Genomic DNA, 19,929 nt, shown 5'->3' with positions numbered 1-19,929 from the left:
AGACAGCTGATGTTCACCTGTGTGTTAGCTCCATGACACAGCTGATGTTCACCTGTGTGTTAGCTCCATGACACAGCTGATGTTCACTTGTGTGTTAGCTCCATGACACAGCTGATGTTCACCTGTGTGTTAGCTCCATGACACAGCTGATGTTCACCTGTGTGTTAGCTCCATGACACAGCTGATGTTCACCTGTGTGTTAGCTCCATGACACAGCTGATGTTCACCTGTGTGTTAGCTCCATGACACAGCTGATGTTCACCTGTGTGTTAGCTCCATGACATAGCTGATGTTCACCTGTGTGTTAGCTCCATGACACAGCTGATGCTCACCTGTGTGTTAGCTCCATGACACAGCTGATGTTCACCTGTGTGTTAGCTCCATGACACAGCTGATGCTCACCTGTGTGTTAGCTCCATGACATAGCTGATGTTCACCTGTGTGTTAGCTCCATGACATATCTGATGTTCACCTGTGTGTTAGCTCCATGACATATCTGATGTTCACCTGTGTGTTAGCTCCATGACACAGCTGATGTTCACCTGTGTGTTAGCTCCATGACACAGCTGATGTTCACCTGTGTGTTAGCTCCATGACACAGCTGATGTTCACCTGTGTGTTAGCTCCATGACACAGCTGATGTTCACCTGTGTGTTAGCTCCATGAGACTGTTCCATTCAAGGCACAAAACATCTGCTTGTGGCAGAGACATCGTGAATCTCAGAGGGTGTGGCCCTCCATGACAGGGACTGGCCTTCTTGTCACCATGGCAACGCTCGGAGCTCATCTGTCAACAGTTTCCTGTCATAGAAAACACTTCAGACTTTGGACTAATTAATTAAGTCTGTTTTATGTTGATGAAACTACGATATAAAGACATTTAATTTGTTTCAAATAAGGAAAATATACATTTGAATATACATATTACATATTATACATATAACATACATATACATATATATATATATATATATATATATATATATATATATATATATACATATTACATATACATATTACATATACATATACATATTATATATTACATATACATATTATATATTATATATTACATATACGTATTATATATTACATATACATATTACATATTACATATACATATTATATATTACATATACATATTATATATTACATATACATATTATATATTACATATTACATATACATATTATATATTACATATACATATTATATATTATATATTACATATACATATTATATATTACATATACATATTATATATTATATATTACATATACATATTATATATTATATATTACATATTACATATACATATTACATATTATATATTACATATACATATTATATATTACATATACATACATATTACATATACATAGTTCACTAACTCATGTGCCACAGCTGCCCTGGGGCAGACTGTGGCTCTGGTTGGTTTGACCCTCCCGCGCTGCAGAGGCTGGACCAATCAGAGCGCAGCATTGTGGTTTGGGCGGAGCCAAAGGTGAAGTCTATCCTAATCCTCCTGTCGTCTCGTCCAATAACGTCTTTGTTCCTCTGTTTAAGCTCCTCCCCCTCCAAAGCGAGCCCCGACCACCGCTCTGTCCATGAGGTCCAAGTCCATGACCTCTGAACTCGAGGAACTGGGTGAGGAACGTTTCAGCAAGTAAACAACATGTTTCAGCAAGTAAACAACACGTTTCAGCAAGTAAACAACACGTTTCAGCAAGTAAACAACACGTTTCAGCAAGTAAACAACACGTTTCAGCAAGTAAACAACACGTTTCAGCAAATAAACAACAGGTTTCAGCAAGTAAACAACATGTTTCACCAAATAAACAACACGTTTCACCAAATAAACAAGATGTTTCAGCAAGTAAACAACACGTTCCAGCAAGTAAACAACACGTTTCAGCAAGTAAACAACACGTTTCAGCAAGTAAACAACACGTTTCAGCAAATAAACAACACGTTTCAGCAAATAAAGAACACGTTTCAGCAAATAAACAACACGTTTCAGCAAATAAACAACACGTTTCAGCAAATAAACAACACGTTCCAGCAAGTAAACAACACGTTTCACCAAATAAACAACACGTTTCAAGAAGTAAACAACACAATTCACCAAGTAAACATGTTTCAGCAAATAAACAACTGTTTCTCTCTCTTTTTAACTCTGTTTCTCTCTCTGTTTCTCTCTCTTTTTAACTCTGTTTCTCTCTCTGTTTCTCTCTCTTTTTAACTCTGTTTCTCTCAGTTTCTCTCTCTGTTTCTCTCTCTTTTTAACTCTGTTTCTCTCTCTGTTTCTCTCTCTTTTTAACTCTGTTTCTCTCAGTTTCTCTCTCTGTTTCTCTCTCTTTTTAACTCTGTTTCTCTCTCTGTTTCTCTCTATTTTTTAACTCTGTTTCTCTCAGTTTCTCTCTCTGTTTCTCTCTCTTTTTAACTCTGTTTCTCTCTCTGTTTCTCTCTATTTTTTAACTCTGTTTCTCTCAGTTTCTCTCTCTGTTTCTCTCTCTTTTTAACTCTGTTTCTCTCTCAGTTTCTCTCTCTGTTTAACTCTGTTTCTCTCAGTTTCTCTCTCTGTTTCTCTCTCTTTTTAACTCTGTTTCTTTCTCTTTTTTAACTCTGTTTCTCTCTCTGTTTCTCTCTCTTTTTTAACTCTGTTTCTTTCTCTTTTTTAACTCTGTTTCTCTCTCTGTTTCTCCTGGCTCAGTGGATAAAGGTAAGCTCGCCTGAACCTCCGCGGTCACGCTGTTTGTCTTGTTTGTCCCTCGATGGCTCCCGTACGTCGATGTGGCGCTGACTGCATTAGCACTTAGCATTTAGCCGCTAATGTGTGGCTCCTGTGATTAGCCGATGCTAGCAGCTTCTTTTGGCTCGATGCATGAAGAGCATGGGTCTGCATTCATTAGCATTAGCATTGTTTACATTCACTTTTGACCATATTTTTCCTTTTTTAATACATTTATATTTGACATTTGGCTTTTTTTTCTTTGCAAAATCAAAAAATCCTGGTTTAGACCTGGTTTCCTCCTGGTTTAGTCCTGGTTTAGACCTGGTTTAGTCCTGGTTTAGTCCTGGTTTAGACCTGGTTTAGTCCTGGTTTAGACCTGGTTTAGTCCTGGTTTAGTCCTGGCTTAGTCCTGGTTTAGTCCTGGTTTAGACCTGATTTAGTCCTGGTTTAGACCTGGTTTAGACCTGGTTTAGTCCTGGTTTAGACCTGGTTTAGACCTGGTTTAGACCTGGTTTAGTCCTGGTTTAGACCTGGTTTAGTCCTGGTTTAGTCCTGGCTTAGTCCTGGTTTAGTCCTGGTTTAGTCCTGGTTTAGACCTGGTTTAGACCTGGTTTAGACCTGGTTTAGTCCTGGTTTAGACCTGGTTTAGTCCTGGTTTAGTCCTGGCTTAGTCCTGGTTAAGTCCTGGTTTAGACCTGGTTTAGTCCTGGTTTAGTCCTGACTTAGTCCTGGTTTAGTCCTGGTTTAGTCCTGGTTTAATCCTGGTTTAGTCCTGGTTTCGTCCTGGTTTAGTCCTGGTTTAGACCTGGTTTAGTCCTGGTTTAGACCTGGTTTAGACCTGGTTTAGTCCTGGTTTAGACCTGGTTTAGACCTGGTTTAGACCTGGTTTAGTCCTGGTTTAGACCTGGTTTAGACCTGGTTTAGACCTGGTTTAGTCCTGGTTTAGACCTGGTTTAGACCTGGTTTAGTCCTGGTTTAGTCCTGGTTTAGACCTGGTTTAGACCTGGTTTAGACCTGGTTTAGACCTGGTTTAGTCCTGGTTTAGACCTGGTTTAGTCCTGGTTTAGTCCTGACTTAGTCCTGGTTTAGTCCTGGTTTAGTCCTGGTTTAATCCTGGTTTAGTCCTGGTTTCGTCCTGGTTTAGTCCTGGTTTAGACCTGGTTTAGACCTGGTTTAGACCTGGTTTAGTCCTGGTTTAGACCTGGTTTAGACCTGGTTTAGACCTGGTTTAGACCTGGTTTAGTCCTGGTTTAGTCCTGGTTTAGACCTGGTTTAGTCCTGGTTTAGACCTGGTTTAGACCTGGTTTAGTCCTGGTTTAGACCTGGTTTAGACCTGGTTTAGACCTGGTTTAGACCTGGTTTAGTCCTGGTTTAGACCTGGTTTAGACCTGGTTTAGACCTGGTTTAGACCTGGTTTAGTCCTGGTTTAGTCCTGGTTTAGACCTGGTTTAGACCTGGTTTAGTCCTGGTTTAGACCTGGTTTAGTCCTGGTTCAAACCTGGTTTAGACCTGGTTTAGTCCTGGTTTAGACCTGGTTTAGACCTGGTTTAGTCCTGGTTTAGACCTGGTTTAGACCTGGTTTAGACCTGGTTTAGACCTGGTTTAGACCTGGTTTAGTCCTGGTTTAGTCCTGGTTTAGACCTGGTTTAGACCTGGTTTAGACCTGGTTTAGTCCTGGTTTAGACCTGGTTTAGTCCTGGTTCAAACCTGGTTTAGACCTGGTTTAGTCCTGGTTTAGACCTGGTTTAGACCTGGTTTAGACCTGGTTTAGACCTGGTTTAGACCTGGTTTAGTCCTGGTTTAGACCTGGTTTAGACCTGGTTTAGACCTGGTTTAGACCTGGTTTAGTCCTGGTTTAGTCCTGGTTTAGACCTGGTTTAGTCCTGGTTTAGACCTGGTTTAGACCTGGTTTAGTCCTGGTTTAGACCTGGTTTAGACCTGGTTTAGTCCTGGTTTAGACCTGGTTTAGACCTGGTTTAGACCTGGTTTAGACCTGGTTTAGACCTGGTTTAGTCCTGGTTTAGTCCTGGTTTAGACCTGGTTTAGACCTGGTTTAGTCCTGGTTTAGACCTGGTTTAGTCCTGGTTCAAACCTGGTTTAGACCTGGTTTAGTCCTGGTTTAGACCTGGTTTAGACCTGGTTTAGTCCTGGTTTAGACCTGGTTTAGACCTGGTTTAGACCTGGTTTAGACCTGGTTTAGACCTGGTTTAGTCCTGGTTTAGACCTGGTTTAGACCTGGTTTAGACCTGGTTTAGTCCTGGTTTAGACCTGGTTTAGTCCTGCTTCAAACCTGGTTTAGACCTGGTTTAGTCCTGGTTTAGACCTGGTTTAGACCTGGTTTAGTCCTGGTTTAGACCTGGTTTAGACCTGGTTTAGACCTGGTTTAGACCTGGTTTAGTCCTGGTTTAGTCCTGGTTTAGACCTGGTTTAGTCCTGGTTTAGACCTGGTTTAGACCTGGTTTAGTCCTGGTTTAGACCTGGTTTAGACCTGGTTTAGACCTGGTTTAGACCTGGTTTAGACCTGGTTTAGTCCTGGTTTAGTCCTGGTTTAGACCTGGTTTAGACCTGGTTTAGTCCTGGTTTAGACCTGGTTTAGTCCTGGTTTAGACCTGGTTTAGACCTGGTTTAGTCCTGGTTTAGACCTGGTTTAGACCTGGTTTAGACCTGGTTTAGACCTGGTTTAGACCTGGTTTAGTCCTGGTTTAGTCCTGGTTTAGACCTGGTTTAGACCTGGTTTAGACCTGGTTTAGTCCTGGTTTAGACCTGGTTTAGTCCTGGTTCAAACCTGGTTTAGACCTGGTTTAGTCCTGGTTTAGACCTGGTTTAGACCTGGTTTAGTCCTGGTTTAGACCTGGTTTAGTCCTGGTTCAAACCTGGTTTAGACCTGGTTTAGACCTGGTTTAGTCCTGGTTTAGTCCTGGTTTAGACCTGGTTTAGACCTGGTTTAGACCTGGTTTAGACCTGGTTTAGTCCTGGTTTAGACCTGGTTTAGACCTGGTTTAGACCTGGTTTAGACCTGGTTTAGTCCTGGTTTAGTCCTGGTTTAGACCTGGTTTAGTCCTGGTTTAGACCTGGTTTAGACCTGGTTTAGTCCTGGTTTAGACCTGGTTTAGACCTGGTTTAGTCCTGGTTTAGACCTGGTTTAGACCTGGTTTAGACCTGGTTTAGTCCTGGTTTAGTCCTGGTTTAGACCTGGTTTAGACCTGGTTTAGACCTGGTTTAGTCCTGGTTTAGACCTGGTTTAGTCCTGGTTTAGACCTGGTTTAGTCCTGGTTTAGACCTGGTTTAGTCCTGGTTCAAACCTGGTTTAGACCTGGTTTAGACCTGGTTTAGTCCTGGTTTAGTCCTGGTTTAGACCTGGTTTAGACCTGGTTTAGACCTGGTTTAGACCTGGTTTAGTCCTGGTTTAGACCTGGTTTAGACCTGGTTTAGACCTGGTTTAGACCTGGTTTAGTCCTGGTTTAGTCCTGGTTTAGACCTGGTTTAGTCCTGGTTTAGACCTGGTTTAGACCTGGTTTAGTCCTGGTTTAGACCTGGTTTAGACCTGGTTTAGTCCTGGTTTAGACCTGGTTTAGACCTGGTTTAGACCTGGTTTAGACCTGGTTTAGTCCTGGTTTAGTCCTGGTTTAGACCTGGTTTAGACCTGGTTTAGTCCTGGTTTAGACCTGGTTTAGTCCTGGTTCAAACCTGGTTTAGACCTGGTTTAGTCCTGGTTTAGACCTGGTTTAGACCTGGTTTAGTCCTGGTTTAGACCTGGTTTAGACCTGGTTTAGACCTGGTTTAGACCTGGTTTAGTCCTGGTTTAGTCCTGGTTTAGACCTGGTTTAGACCTGGTTTAGACCTGGTTTAGTCCTGGTTTAGACCTGGTTTAGTCCTGGTTCAAACCTGGTTTAGACCTGGTTTAGTCCTGGTTTAGACCTGGTCCAGTGAAAGAACACGTCGACCTTTTGAACTCGCGTCAAAAGCTAATCTTTTATGACAGAAAAAGCAAATCTGAACAAAAGAAATAGAGAAACACACGAAGGAGGGAAGAGAGGAAGAGAGAAGAGAGGAAGGGGAGGGAACAGAGGAAGAGAGCAAGAGGAGGGAAGAGAGGAAGAGGAGATAAGAGAGGAAGGGGAGGGAACAGAGGAAGAGAGCAAGAGGAGGGAAGAGAGGAAGAGGAGATAAGAGAGGAAGAGGAGGGAAGAGGAAGGAAGAAAGGAAGAGGAGGTAAGAGAGGAAGAGGAGGGAACAGAGGAAGAGAGCAAGAGGAGGGAAGAGAGGAAGAGGAGAGAAGAGAGGAAGAGGAGGGAAGAGAGGAAGAGAGCAAGAGGAGGGAAACGAGGAAGAGGAGAGAAGAGAGGAAGAGGAGGGAAGAGAGGAAGAGGAGGGAACAGAGGAAGGAAGAAAGGAAGAGGAGGTAAGAGAGGAAGAGGAGGGAACAGAGGAGGAGAGGAAGAGAGGAAGAGGAGAGAAGAGAGGAAGAGGAGAGAAGAGGAAGGAAGAGAGGAAGAGGAGAGAGGTCTGTGCAGAGTCAGGTCTTTGTGTTCGACTCTGAAATGGTCCAAATGTTGTTTCTTTTCCTGAAGCGACTTTGAGGAAAAAGAAAAGTGGTGAGTTCTTCAGACAAATATCACAACATGTCACACCTGCATGAGAACGTGGAGAACGTGGAGAACGTGTGGAGAACGTGTGGAGAACGTGGAGAACGTGTGGAGAACGTGGAGAACGTGTGGAGAACGTGTGGAGAACGTGGAGAACGTGTGGAGAACGTGTGGAGAACGTGGAGAACGTGTGGAGAACGTGTGGGTTCCTCATGATCTGTGGAGAACGTGTGGGTTCTGCATGATCTGTGGAGAACGTGTGGGTTCCTCATGATCTGTGGAGAACGTGTGGGTTCCTCATGATCTGTGGAGAACGTGTGGGTTCTGCATGATCTGTGGAGAACGTGTGGGTTCTGCATGATCTGTGGAGAACGTGTGGGTTCTGCATGATCTGTGGAGAACGTGTGGGTTCCTCATGATCTGTGGAGAACGTGTGGGTTCTGCATGATCTGTGGAGAACGTGTGAATTCCTCATGATCTGTGGAGAACGTGTGGGTTCTGCATGATCTGTGGAGAACGTGTGAATTCCTCATGATCTGTGGAGAACGTGTGAATTCCTCATGATCTGTGGAGAACGTGTGGGTTCTGCATGATCTGTGGAGAACGTGTGGGTTCCTCATGATCTGTGGAGAACGTGTGGGTTCCTCATGATCTGTGGAGAACGTGTGGGTTCTGCATGATCTGTGGAGAACGTGTGGGTTCTGCATGATCTGTGGAGAACGTGTGGGTTCTGCATGATCTGTGGAGAACGTGTGGGTTCCTCATGATCTGTGGAGAACGTGTGGGTTCTGCATGATCTGTGGAGAACGTGTGGGTTCTGCATGATCTGTGGAGAACGTGTGGGTTCTGCATGATCTGTGGAGAACGTGTGGGTTCCTCATGATCTGTGGAGAACGTGTGAATTCCTCATGATCTGTGGAGAACGTGTGGGTTCCTCATGATCTGTGGAGAACGTGTGGGTTCTGCATGATCTGTGGAGAACGTGTGGGTTCCTCATGATCTGTGGAGAACGTGTGAATTCCTCATGATCTGTGGAGAACGTGTGGGTTCCTCATGATCTGTGGAGAACGTGTGGGTTCTGCATGATCTGTGGAGAACGTGTGGGTTCTGCATGATCTGTGGAGAATGTGTGAGTTTGTGTAAACTGCATTGCTCTGGTTCATGGACTGCTCGTTCTGAACATGAACAGAACATGAACAGAACATGAACAGAACATGAACAGAACATGAACTGAACATGAACTGAACATGAACTGAACATGAACTGAACATGAACAGAACATGAACTGAACATGAACTGAACATGAACAGAACATGAACAGAACATGAACTGAACATGAACTGAACATGAACTGAACATGAACAGAACATGAACAGAACATGAACTGAACATGAACTGAACATGAACAGAACATGAACTGAACATGAACTGAACATGAACTGAACATGAACAGAACATGAACTGAACATGAACAGAACATGAACTGAACATGAACAGAACAGAACATGAACAGAACATGAACAGAACATGAACTGAACATGAACTGAACATGAACTGAACATGAACTGAACATGAACAGAACATGAACTGAACATGAACTGAACATGAACTGAACATGAACAGAACATGAACTGAACATGAACAGAACATGAACTGAACATGAACAGAACAGAACATGAACAGAACATGAACAGAACATGAACTGAACATGAACAGAACATGAACTGAACATGAACTGAACATGAACAGAACATGAACTGAACATGAACTGAACATGAACTGAACATGAACAGAACATGAACTGAACATGAACAGAACATGAACTGAACATGAACAGAACAGAACATGAACAGAACATGAACAGAACATGAACTGAACATGAATAGAACATGAACTGAACATGAACAGAACAGAACATGAACAGAACATGAACTGAACATGAACAGAACATGAACTGAACATGAACTGAACATGAACTGAACATGAACAGAACATGAACAGAACATGAACTGAACATGAACTGAACATGAACAGAACATGAACAGAACATGAACTGAACATGAACTGAACATGAACAGAACATGAACAGAACATGAACTGAACATGAACAGAACATGAACAGAACATGAACTGAACATGAACAGAACATGAACAGAACATGAACTGAACATGAACTGAACATGAACTGAACATGAACTGAACATGAACAGAACATGAACTGAACATGAACTGAACATGAACAGAACATGAACAGAACATGAACTGAAGATGAACAGAACATGAACTGAACATGAACAGAACATGAACAGAACATGAACTGAACATGAACAGAACATGAACTGAACATGAACTGAACATGAACAGAACATGAACAGAACATGAACTGAACATGAACTGAACATGAACTGAACATGAACAGAACATGAACTGAACATGAACAGAACATGAACTGAACATGAACTGAACATGAACAGAACATGAACTGAACATGAACAGAACAGAACATGAACAGAACATGAACAGAACATGAACTGAACATGAACTGAACATGAACAGAACATGAACTGAACATGAACTGAACATGAACTGAACATGAACAGAACATGAACTGAACATGAACAGAACATGAACTGAACATGAACAGAACAGAACATGAACAGAACATGAACTGAACATGAACTGAACATGAACTGAACATGAACTGAACATGAACTGAACATGAACAGAACATGAACTGAACATGAACTGAACATGAACTGAACATGAACAGAACATGAACTGAACATGAACAGAACATGAACTGAACATGAACAGAACATGAACTGAACATGAACTGAACATGAACAGAACATGAACTGAACATGAACTGAACATGAACTGAACATGAACAGAACATGAACTGAACATGAACAGAACATGAACTGAACATGAACAGAACAGAACATGAACAGAACATGAACAGAACATGAACTGAACATGAACAGAACATGAACTGAACATGAACAGAACAGAACATGAACAGAACATGAACTGAACATGAACAGAACATGAACTGAACATGAACTGAACATGAACTGAACATGAACAGAACATGAACAGAACATGAACTGAACATGAACTGAACATGAACAGAACATGAACAGAACATGAACTGAACATGAACTGAACATGAACAGAACATGAACAGAACATGAACTGAACATGAACAGAACATGAACAGAACATGAACTGAACATGAACAGAACATGAACAGAACATGAACTGAACATGAACTGAACATGAACAGAACATGAACTGAACATGAACTGAACATGAACAGAACATGAACAGAACATGAACTGAAGATGAACAGAACATGAACTGAACATGAACAGAACATGAACAGAACATGAACTGAACATGAACTGAACATGAACTGAACATGAACAGAACATGAACAGAACATGAACTGAACATGAACAGAACATGAACAGAACATGAACTGAACATGAACAGAACATGAACTGAACATGAACTGAACATGAACAGAACATGAACAGAACATGAACTGAACATGAACAGAACATGAACTGAACATGAACAGAACATGAACAGAACATGAACTGAACATGAACTGAACATGAACTGAACATGAACAGAACATGAACAGAACATGAACTGAACATGAACAGAACATGAGCAGAACATGAACTGAACATGAACTGAACATGAACTGAACATGAACAGAACATGAACAGAACATGAACTGAACTGAACATGAACAGAACATGAACAGAACATGAACTGAACATGAACAGAACATGAACAGAACATGAACTGAACATGAACTGAACATGAACAGAACATGAACAGAACATGAACTGAACATGAACTGAACATGAACTGAACATGAACTGAACATGAACAGAACATGAACTGAACATGAACATAACATGAACAGAACATGAACTGAACATGAACAGAACATGAACTGAACATGAACAGAACATGAACAGAACATGAACTGAACATGAACAGAACATGAACTGAACATGAACTGAACATGACACTGTGGACTCCTGTTTTCCAGTTGCTCACATCAAACTCACAGTTATTACTATTTTCATGATACTGAAGTCTAAATCCTCCAATCACATTTTCATTGAAATAAAAGGGCAAACATGAGTGGAGGTTCGTCCAGGTCCTTCTCAAAGTCGTGCGTCTCCTGGAAGTGTGTCCACCTGAGGACAAGGAGACAATGTGACTGGAATTCAGGAGAAACACAGTTTTTTTGAACAGCTTTGCCCACATTGAGCTGTGTGAGAACCTGAAGTTGAGGTTCGTGGTCATAAAGAACCTGCTGCAGGAGCTTTTCTGATGTTTGTGGATCTGTTTCCTGAAGAGCTGAGACTTTGTGGAGCTCGTTTCTCAGCTCAGTCAAACCTGCTCAAACCCTGTGTCAGCTCCTGAGTTCTGGTCCTGAAGCTCGTGCAGATCTTTGCACCGTGTACTGTTGGTTGATGTTGTTTTTGGTGATTGTCTCCCCTCTGCTCTCGCCCCTTCGTCCTCCTCTTCCTTCTCCCTTCTCTCTTTTGGTGTTTGTTTGAGGGTAGATCCGCAGAAGAGGAGGATTATTTTCCAAGTCACTCTAAGTAACTGACTCAGGCTAGCGCCTATTAGCATGAAGCCCCTTCTGCAGTGTGGCTAGCCTTCGTTAGCACGTTAGCATGTAGCCATGAGGGCTCTGGCCGATCAACGAAAGCATCAGCATCAACAATCGACGAGATACAGTCTGCCAAGTCTGCCGCTGTTTTGGACGTTTCAGTTCAAGTCAATTTATGTTTGTAACGCCCAAAATCACAGCAGCCGTTTCCTCGTAGGGCGAAGAAGTCACATTCTCGTCCTTCAGAGTCACAAATCGAAGAAAAACAAGCTGAAAATACTGTTATGTTTGATATAATTTTGCCAAGCTAGCTTAATGTTTAGCAGGAACACAATTTGTCATTGAGCGTTGAACATTTGTGCCTGTATTTGACGTCTAGAACTGAAAGATTATTTGATATTGGAACGTTACCCTGTGCCACCGGCGGCCATCTTGGTTCAGGTCGCTGATGTGAACAAACAAAAAGTCTCAAACCTCAAAACGGTCCTGATCTTTACTGTCAGCTGTAGTTAAACAAAAGAACTCATAAAAGCATTTTGTGTGTTGTTGATGTAGAAAATGCTAATAAATGATTAGCATTGGTGATTAGCACAGGACGCACATAATGGAGTCTAACAAAAGAAACACAGTGCCTCTGTATCATGTCATGCCTCAGGACATGGTTCAGAATCTTTGGACCTCGATGGAATGAGGAACAAGGCCGGTGGAACGAGGCGGGAGGAACGAGGCCGGTGGAACGAGGCCGGAGGAACAGGGCCAGAGGAATGAGGTGGGAGGAACAGGGCCGGGGGAACGAGGCCGGAGGAACGAGGCGGGAGGAATGAGGCGGGAGGAATGAGGCGGGAGGAACGGGGCCGGGGGAACGAGGCCGGGGGAACGAGGCCGGGGGAACGAGGCCGGAGGAACGAGGCCGGAGGAACGGGGCCGGAGGAACGGGGCCGGTGGAACGGGGCCGGGGGAACGAGGCCGGTGGAACGGGCCTGGGGGAACGAGGCTGGGGGAACGAGGCCGGAGGAACGGGGCGGGAGGAACGAGGCCGGAGGAATGAGGCCGGAGGAATGAGGCCGGAGGAATGAGGCGGGAGGAACGGGGCCGGGGGAACGAGGCCGGGGGAACGAGGCCGGAGGAACGAGGCCGGAGGAACGAGGCCGGAGGAACGAGGCCGGAGGAATGAGGCGGAAGGAACGGGGCCGGGGGAACGAGGCCGGGGGAACGAGGCCGGAGGAACGAGGCCGGAGGAACGAGGCCGAGGGAACGAGGCCGGGGGAACGAGGCCGGGGGAACGAGGCCGGGGGAACAAGGTTGGCCAAATCCTGCGTCACTCGACCAACGATGGATCCTATTCGTGACGCCAACTAGTTGTGGAATTTCTGGAAACAATTACCAAGAAATAAAGAGTTGAACAGAGTTTGTCTTTGTCAAAAGGTGGATCTTTATTTCCTGGTGACAGTAAATAATCACTTTCCCTGACAAAGGTCTCCGTCCCTCCTCCAGAACAATGACACTCACATCCTTTTAAAGCAGTGACATAAACGGACACGTACGACATCATCACAATCAAATCAGCTCCAAAAGAGAAAGAACAACCATCAAGGTCTAAAGATTCAGAGGAGATCTGACCCCCGAGCCATGACCAGAGGCGTGACCACTGTCCCTCACGACACAGTGGCTCCGGACCCTCTTTATCAGGGGCCCATGTTAGCTGTGGACAATAACAACAGAGATAAAGTGATTAGACCTGTTCCCATTGAACTTCCATGTTAGTACGTCTTACATGTGTTTTTTTAGGCTAAAAGCAACCGCGTTGTGTATATTAGTTGCGATTGTCTCTTACTATTTGAATTTTGGTAAAACTCTATGGCTAAAATGAATGAGAATTATACTTCCGAAACCCCGGCGATCTTCAACGTGGCCTCGACGGCTCCGTTCTCCTCGTCTGATTTCGATTGATTTCAGAGCGACTAAAACCCGCCGAGACAGATCAAAGCAGAGCGAAACGTACGACAAACGCCGCGCGCTAACGGCCGTAGCGCCACAGCGACATTCTTGGCAGACCCCACCCATCGCCCATCACATTTCCGGAGGTTTGGATCGCAGACGGACTCGGGGCGACGCGCTCGGCTGTTGGAGGAGGAGTTTGGAGTGAACGTTGAATCTTTTTGCACGGCTTCAGGCTGCACTTCTCACCTCCATCCAGTTTATCATGAACGTCCAAACGTCCAATCGAGAGCGAGGAACGAGGAACGAGCCAGGCCTGTGTCACGCTGCAAAAAAACATAATGTACGCGAGTCACATGACCACGATTCAGAATGTGAGCCGTTTTTACTCTCAGCGTGACAGCGATTTGACTCATTGAACTATTGCTTTAAGTGAGAAGTGATCTTTTGAAATAAGTGGGTAAAGCAAGAACTTCTCAGGTGAAAGGTCTGAATATGAGTGGCTTTGACCCGCATACATTTGCCCTTTTTGCAGCGCGTGTCCCGGCGCTTGTCCCGGCTCTTGTCTCGGCTCTTGTCCCCTCGTTTGTCCCGGCTCTTGTCCTTGCTCCTGTCCCGGCGCTCTGTGGGTGATATGTGTGTGTTTCTGTGCGTCTCAGATAAAGTGGAGGAGATGTCACACGCGCAGAAGACGTCTCCATTCGACACAAAGATCGCCACCATCAAGCCCCGCCCCACGAGCCGCTGCCTGGTTACCGCCGCCGACATGAACGTGAGTGCAATGACTCGGGACGATCACGCGTGTAGCTCTGGTGTCAGTTTCACACGTTTGTTAGAGATGTTCGGGTCAGTCTGCAGTTTTAGGTCCATGCGAGGAGAAGGATTAACGTGGTTTATCATGATTTATTTACCTTATTTTCCGGACTATAAGTCGCACCAGCCAAAAAATGCACAATCATATATAAGTCGCACTGGAGTATAAGTTGCATTTTTGTTAAAACTTGATGAAATCCAGAACCAAGAACAGACATTTCATCTCGAAATGCAGTTTAAAATAATAACAGATGAGAGAACATGGTGAATAGGTGTACGTATGCTAACGCTAACACCTTCAGCTACATAACGTATGCTAACGCTAACACCTTCAGCTACATGACGTATGCTAACGCTAACACCTTCAGCTACACGAGGCACAGACAGAACTGTGGTAAGTGTCTGGTATGTTAACGTAACATATGAACAGTTATTCAGATAGCTATAGCATAAAGAACATGCTAACAAGTTTAGCAAAGCATCAGTTTTACCCAAAATCACTAAATCCATTGAATTCTTCTTCCTCTGTGTCACTTTTAAACAACTCCACAAACTCCAGAGGAAGAGGAAGTGCAGATTCTTCTTCTGTGTCGCTTAGAAGCCTAGAGCGCCCTCTTGTGGTTGCCATGTGAAAATAACGAATAATATCACATAAGTCGCATCCCGGCCAAAACTATGAAAAAAGGTGCGACTTATAGTCCGGAAAATATGGTATACGCTTTATGTTTAGGTGTTGGTCATGAAGCTTCATCAATAACAACGTGTTGAAGCGGTGATAACCTCTGATTCTCTGATATGTTTGAACTGGTTCTCGTCCCGGTTTTGACCCGTCGCTTTTTTGTGGTCCGCAGTCTCTGTACCACGAGCGTCAGGGCGTGGCAGTGGTGCCCCCCACTGTCCCGGGGGCCTTCCTGGGGCTGCCTGAGAAGAGCACGATGAAGAAGCAGAAGTCCATCGGTGAGAGCCAAAACTGAACACCTGCAGGAGCCAAACTCACAGAATATTCTTTAGAAGCCTCATATCCATTCATTCACTTTTCTACTTGTGGGCCATGGGTCATTTTGGACATAAGTTAAGGTATATTTGTTTCAAGTAGATGTCATTCAAGTAAAGTCAAGTATGAATAATACAGTGGTCAGCAGAAGTGGGCGGAGCCGCGAACGTGCTGAGAACTCAAATACTACTCACTTAAGGTGAAGGGAACATAACAGTACGTCAAAATGATATTACTCAAGTAGAAGTACAAAGTATTGGTCCAAGAAATGCAGTTAAAGTTCAAAAGTATAAACAACTGCTCGAGTCAAAGTCATTTGTGCTGAAACATGAAGAAAACATGAAAAGCGTCGGTAAATATAAAATACACTGAAGTAATCATATAGTTTATTAAGAATAATTCAAGTAAGTCATGTTAGGGTTAAAGTGAAAAGAAAGCTCGTAATAATGTGTTCATAAAGCACGCTGTGATGTAGTAAGAGCATTCATAAGCTGCTCTTTGAACTCTTTCCAATGACCTGGTTCTAAACAGATAAAACAAGCTCATTATAAAGTTGACTAATGAACTGTATTTTAAAGCGTTACCCTGACGACAAGGGCGGGGCATATGGCTACAAGGGCGGGGCATATGGCTGATGTCCACTGCACCATTCTGTCCGTCTGCGACTAAAGGTCCAGATCGTAGGCCTCAGAGTGAGACAGGGACAAGATTCAACTGAGACGAGCTGTTATTTACCGTATTTTCCGCAATATAAGTCGCACCAGCCAAAAAATACATAATAGAGAAGGAAAAAAAAGAGTGTTCCAAGCTATGGGAGCAGCATTACAGAGTGCGCTCGCTTCTCCAAATCAGTCCACACTTGAGGGACAAACAAATAGTAAATATCATGTGTCAAAACTTGATATTGGGAAATCCCTGGTTGGATATGAGTCGCACTGAAGTATAAGTCGCACTGGAGTATAAGTCGCACTGGAGTATAAGTCACACTGGCGTATAAGTCGCACTGGAGTATAAGTAGCACTGGAGTATAAGTCGCACTGGAGTATAAGTAGCACTGGAGTATAAGTCACACTGGCGTATAAGTCGCACTGGAGTATAAGTCACACTGGCGTATAAGTCGCACTGGAGTATAAGTAGCACTGGAGTATAAGTCACACTGGAGTATAAGTAGCACTGGAGTATAAGTAGCACTGGCGTATAAGTCGCACTGGATTATAAGTAGCACTTGAGTATAAGTCACACTGGAGTATAAGTAGCACTGGAGTATAAGTAGCACTGGCTTATAAGTCGCACTGGATTATAAGTAGCACTTGAGTATAAGTCACACTGGAGTATAAGTAGCACTGGAGTATAAGTAGCACTGGAGTATAAGTCGCACTGGAGTATAAGTCGCACTGGAGTATAAGTCGCACTGGCGTATAAGTCGCACTGGAGTATAAGTAGCACTGGAGTATAAGTAGCACTGGAGTAGAAGTAACACTGGCGTATAAGTCGCACTGGAGTATAAGTAGCACTGGAGTATAAGTAGCACTGGAGTATAAGTCGCACTGGAGTATAAGTAGCACTGGAGTATAAGCAGCACTGGAGTATAAGTCGCACTGGAGTATAAGTATCATTGGAGTATAAGTTGCACTGAAGTATAAGTCGCACTTAGAGTATAAGTCGCACTGGAGTATAAGGCGCACTTAGAGTATAAGTCGCACTGGAGTACAAGTCGCACTGGAGTATAAGTTGCACTGAGGTATAAGTAGCACTGGAGTATAAATCGCACTGGAGTATAATTAGCATTGGAGTATATGTCGCACTGGAGTATAAGTAGCACTGAAGTATAAGTAGCACTGGAGTATAAATCGCACTGGAGTATAAGTCGCACTGGAGTATAAGAAGCACTGAAGTATAAGTAGCACTGGAGTATAAGTCGCACTGGAGTATAAGTAGCACTGGAGTATAAGTAATACTGAAGTATAAGTCGCACTGGAGTATAAGTTGCACTGGAGTATAATTAGCATTGGAGTATATGTTGCACTGGAGTATAAGTAGCACTGAAGTATAAGTAGCACTGGAGTATAAATCGCACTGGAGTATAAGTCGCACTGGAGTATAAGAAGCACTGAAGTATAAGTCGCACTGGAGTATAAGTACCACTGGACTATAAGTAGCACTGGAGTATAAGTCGCACTGGAGTATAAGTAACACTGAAGTATAAGTAGCACTGGAGTATAAGTAGCACTGGAGTATAAGTAGCACTGGCGTATAAGTAGCACTGGAGTATAAGTAGCACTGGAGTATAAGTAGCACTGGAGTATAAGTAGCACTGGAGTATAAGTAGCACTGGCGTATAAGTAGCACTGGAGTATAAGTAGCACTGGCGTATAAGTAGCACTGGAGTATAAGTAGCACTGACGTATAAGTCGCACTGGAGTATAAGTAGCACTGGAGTATAAGTAGCACTGGAGAATAAGTAGCACTGGATTATAAATCACACTGGAGTATAAGTCGCACTGGAGTATAAGTCGCACTGGAGTATAAGTCGTACTAGAGTATAAGTAGCACTGGAGTATAAATCGCACTGGAGTATAAGTCGCACTGGAGTATAGGTCGCACTGGATTATAAGTCGCACTGGAGTATAAGTCGCACCGGAGTATAAGTCGCACTGGAGTATAAGTAGCACTGGCGTATAAGTAGCACTGGAGTATAAGTCGCACTGGAGTATTAGTCGCACCGGAGTATTAGTCGCACCGGAGTATAAGTAGCACTGGAGTATAAGTAGCACTGGCGTATAAGTAGCACTGGAGTATAAGTCGCACTGGAGTATAAGTAGCACTGGCGTATAAGTAGCACTGGAATATAAGTAGCACTGGAGTATAAGTAGCACTGGAGTATAAGTCGCACTGGAGTATAAGTCGCACTGGAGTATAAGTAGCACTGGAGTATAAGTCGCACTGGAGTATAAGTCGCACTGGCGTATAAGTCGCACTGGCGTATAAGTAGCACTGGCGTATAAGTCGCACTGGAGTATAAGTCGCACTGGCGTATAAGTCGCACTGGCGTATAAGTCGCACTGGAGTATAAGTCGCACTGGCGTATAAGTCGCACTGGCGTATAAGTCGCACTGGCGTATAAGTAGCACTGGCGTATAAGTCGCACTGGAGTATAAGCCGCACTGGAGTATAAGTAGCACTGGAGTATAAGTCGCACTGGAGTATAAGTCGCACTGGCGTATAAGTCGCACTGGCGTATAAGTAGCACTGGCGTATAAGTCGCACTGGAGTATAAGTCGCACTGGCGTATAAGTCGCACTGGCGTATAAGTCGCACTGGAGTATAAGTCGCACTGGCGTATAAGTCGCACTGGCGTATAAGTCGCACTGGCGTATAAGTCGCACTGGCGTATAAGTCGCACTGGAGTATAAGTCGCACTGGCGTATAAGTCACACTGGCGTATAAGTAGCACTGGAGTATAAGTAGCACTGGAGTATAAGTCGCACTGGAGTATAAGTCGCACTGAAGTATGCTAATGCTAACACCTTCAGCTACATGACATTATGCTAACGCTAACACTTTCAGCTACATGACGTGTGCTAATGCTAACACCTTCAGCTACATGACGTATGCTAACGCTAACACCTTCAGCTACATGACGTATGCTAACGCTAACACCTTCAGCTACATGACATATGCTAACGCTAACACCTTCAGCTACATGACATATGCTAACGCTAACACTTTCAGCTACATGACGTGTGCTAACGCTAACACCTTCAGCTACATGACGTATGCTAATGCTAACACCTTCAGCTACATGACATATGCTAACGCTAACACCTTCAGCTACATGACATATGCTAACGCTAACACCTTCAGCTACATGACGGATGCTAACGCTAACACCTTCAGCTACATGACGTATGCTAACGCTAACACCTTCAGCTACATGACGTATGCTAACGCTAACACCTTCAGCTACATGAGGCACAGACAGAACTGTGGTAAGTGTCTGGTATGTTAACGTAACATATGAACAGTTATTCAGATAACTATAGCATAAAGAACATGCTAACAAGTTTAGCAAAGCATCAGTTTTACCCCAAATCACTAAATCCATTGAATTCTTCTTCCTCTGTGTCACTTTTAAACAACTCCACAAACTCCAGAGGAAGAGGAAGTGCAGATTCTTCTTCTGCGTCGCTTAGAGCCTAGAGCGCCCTCTTGTGGTTGCCAT

At 43.7% G+C, this 19,929-nt stretch overlaps 2 protein-coding genes across 2 annotated transcripts in view; both read left to right on the top strand.

Annotated features, from left to right (window-relative positions):
- LOC140381488 (retinal cone rhodopsin-sensitive cGMP 3',5'-cyclic phosphodiesterase subunit gamma-like) overlaps positions 1-19,929 on the top strand; it is a 455,783-nt gene that overhangs the window by 368,222 nt on the left and 67,632 nt on the right. The gene's annotated exons all lie outside the window — the stretch shown is intronic.
- Positions 1-19,929, top strand: part of shank2b (SH3 and multiple ankyrin repeat domains 2b) — a 190,558-nt gene that overhangs the window by 104,029 nt on the left and 66,600 nt on the right. Inside the window, exons 13-18 of the mRNA XM_072465600.1 lie at positions 1,567-1,647; positions 2,714-2,722; positions 7,306-7,329; positions 11,913-11,951; positions 14,560-14,672; positions 15,565-15,670. Coding sequence (XP_072321701.1) covers positions 1,567-1,647; positions 2,714-2,722; positions 7,306-7,329; positions 11,913-11,951; positions 14,560-14,672; positions 15,565-15,670 — 372 coding nt within the window. The remainder of the gene's footprint in view (positions 1-1,566; positions 1,648-2,713; positions 2,723-7,305; positions 7,330-11,912; positions 11,952-14,559; positions 14,673-15,564; positions 15,671-19,929) is intronic.

Source organism: Eucyclogobius newberryi, unplaced genomic scaffold (assembly GCF_026437365.1).
Source record: "Eucyclogobius newberryi isolate DKJ021-1_F unplaced genomic scaffold, fEucNew1.0.hap1 SCAF_5, whole genome shotgun sequence".
Taxonomy (NCBI): domain Eukaryota; kingdom Metazoa; phylum Chordata; class Actinopteri; order Gobiiformes; family Gobiidae; genus Eucyclogobius; species Eucyclogobius newberryi.
Note: the sequence above shows the minus strand (reverse complement) of the source record. Positions and strands in the feature narration are given on the sequence as shown.